The following is a 2,012-nucleotide window of genomic DNA, read 5'->3' as shown; positions in this document are numbered from 1 at the left end:
AAAGTCAGATGCGCTAAGATTAATCATTAAAGCTGCCGCAAATTTAGCAAGTCTAACCATGGGGTTCACCGATAAATTTGACATAAGATAGCATGAAATAAACTCCGAAAAATTAGGTACTGAAGATGATAAACAAATAAAATTAGATTTTATTAAGCGTGTTTAGCAAAATAATCATAATTATTTAAAAATACAATTGGATTTGTTTTTCACAGCGTAATTAACTTCCTTGTGATGTCGGAACTCAGCTGATGATGTTTTTCGTGAAGCCAAGCCAAACTAAAAGATTCCGATGTTGGTACATATTCTTGATTGAAGTGAAAAGAAATAAAATATTTAAGCAGAAAACTTATATCAATACATTTGTCATTGTCATTACATTGATGATGAAGTTGATTCGGCACTACTGTAGTTCTTACTCAAAAGACTTCTGGGTAACACCAGATATGCCAGTCGTCATCAAGCCTGCAAATCTAATTCGTATTTATCAGTACAGTATCTGAAACAATCATTTTGTCACAATCACAATGCAGGAAGTTTGATCAAGGCTGGCGAAATCTGACAGACTACCAAATGAAGTCAGGCGCAGATTCCAGAGAAATAAAAGCATTTAAGAAATTACATAATGCATGGATAGCCAGTCTAACATACAGTACTTACCTGATTACGTCAGTACATACAGCTGGTACACCAAGTTCCCCCCCCCCACCACTTCACACACACACACGCAAAATAGTACATGGATCACAATGTTAGTATTGTAACATAAATGATTGCAATACGCATGTAATAATGTCGTCATCACAGTATAGGCCTAGTTGTATAGACATTCAAGTGGAGTGGATTTTTATCCTGGTCGATAAAATGTTTGCTTTGACATCCCCAGGGTCCTGGGTACAAATCCTGTAACATCAAAATTGTGTTTTCTCATGAATAAAATGACGTCACTCCCTAACGCTGCTATGCATTAACATTAACTACTTTTTAGAAGTTTTTTTTTTTTATACCAAAATTCAATTCATATATACTTTAAGGTCAATAGATAAATTGGGTGAGTATCACTCACTTAAATTAAATTTATATGATTTTAATTTTTAATTGTTATAATTGTACAGTTTAAATAATTGTAATATATACACTGTATAATAATAATAGTGCCTATCATGTTTAATTATTATACATAATAAGCAGTAATTCACTTTTGTACATATAATTATGAGGTATTTTTGAGTAAGTCTAATTTATATTTTTATATCAATATTACAATTAATGACTAATGTGCAACATTGATGATCTAAATCATGTACTTTCAACATCAAAATTGTGTTTTCTCATGAATAAAATGACGTCACTCCGTAGCGCTGCTATGCATTAACATTAACTACTTTTTAGAAGTTTTTTTTTTGTACGAAATTCAATTCATATATACTTGAAGGTCAATAGATAAATGGCTTGTGTATCACTCACTTTAATTAAATTTATAAAATTATAGTTTTTAATTGTTATAATTGTACAGTTTAAATAATTGTATTTATACTGTATAATAATAACAGTGCCTGTCATGTTTAATTATTATACATAATAAGCAGTAATAATTCACTTTTGTACGTATAATTATGAGGTATTTTTGAGTAAGTCTAATTTATATTTTTATATCAATATTACAATTAATGACTAATGTGCAACATTGATAATCTAAATCATGTACTTTAAATACTGTAAATATGAATTTGAATAATGATAATAATGTAATAATTATAACTTTTAGGAATTCAAACTTATACTGAACAGTTTTTTTTAGAGTAAGTGTTATTTATAGTTTTATAGTTAATGGTTCAATTATAGTTATGACTTTGAATTGATATAAATTATAAATACTAGTACGCAATGCTCATTTACTGTGATATTCATTACATATTATCCGGCTTGTTTATGTATTAATATGATAAGTTAAGTTTTTTTCAAATATAGTTCACCATATCTTAAGCCCAGTTTACAAATTTTGTGACGTC

General features: G+C 28.7%; 1 protein-coding gene across 1 annotated transcript in view; it reads left to right on the top strand.

Annotated features, from left to right (window-relative positions):
- LOC117112370 overlaps window positions 1-366 on the top strand; it is a 6,509-nt gene extending 6,143 nt beyond the window's left edge. The window contains exon 7 of the mRNA XM_033255449.1: window positions 216-366. Coding sequence (XP_033111340.1) covers window positions 216-220 — 5 coding nt within the window. The 3' untranslated portion in view covers window positions 221-366. The remainder of the gene's footprint in view (window positions 1-215) is intronic.
- Window positions 367-2,012: the final 1,646 nt, after the last annotated feature.

This window comes from Anneissia japonica, unplaced genomic scaffold (genome assembly GCF_011630105.1).
Source record: "Anneissia japonica isolate Jap-2015-1 unplaced genomic scaffold, ASM1163010v1 scaffold288117_len521816_cov214, whole genome shotgun sequence".
Taxonomy (NCBI): Eukaryota; Metazoa; Echinodermata; class Crinoidea; order Comatulida; family Comatulidae; genus Anneissia; species Anneissia japonica.
This window is presented reverse-complemented; position numbering and strand designations above follow the sequence as displayed.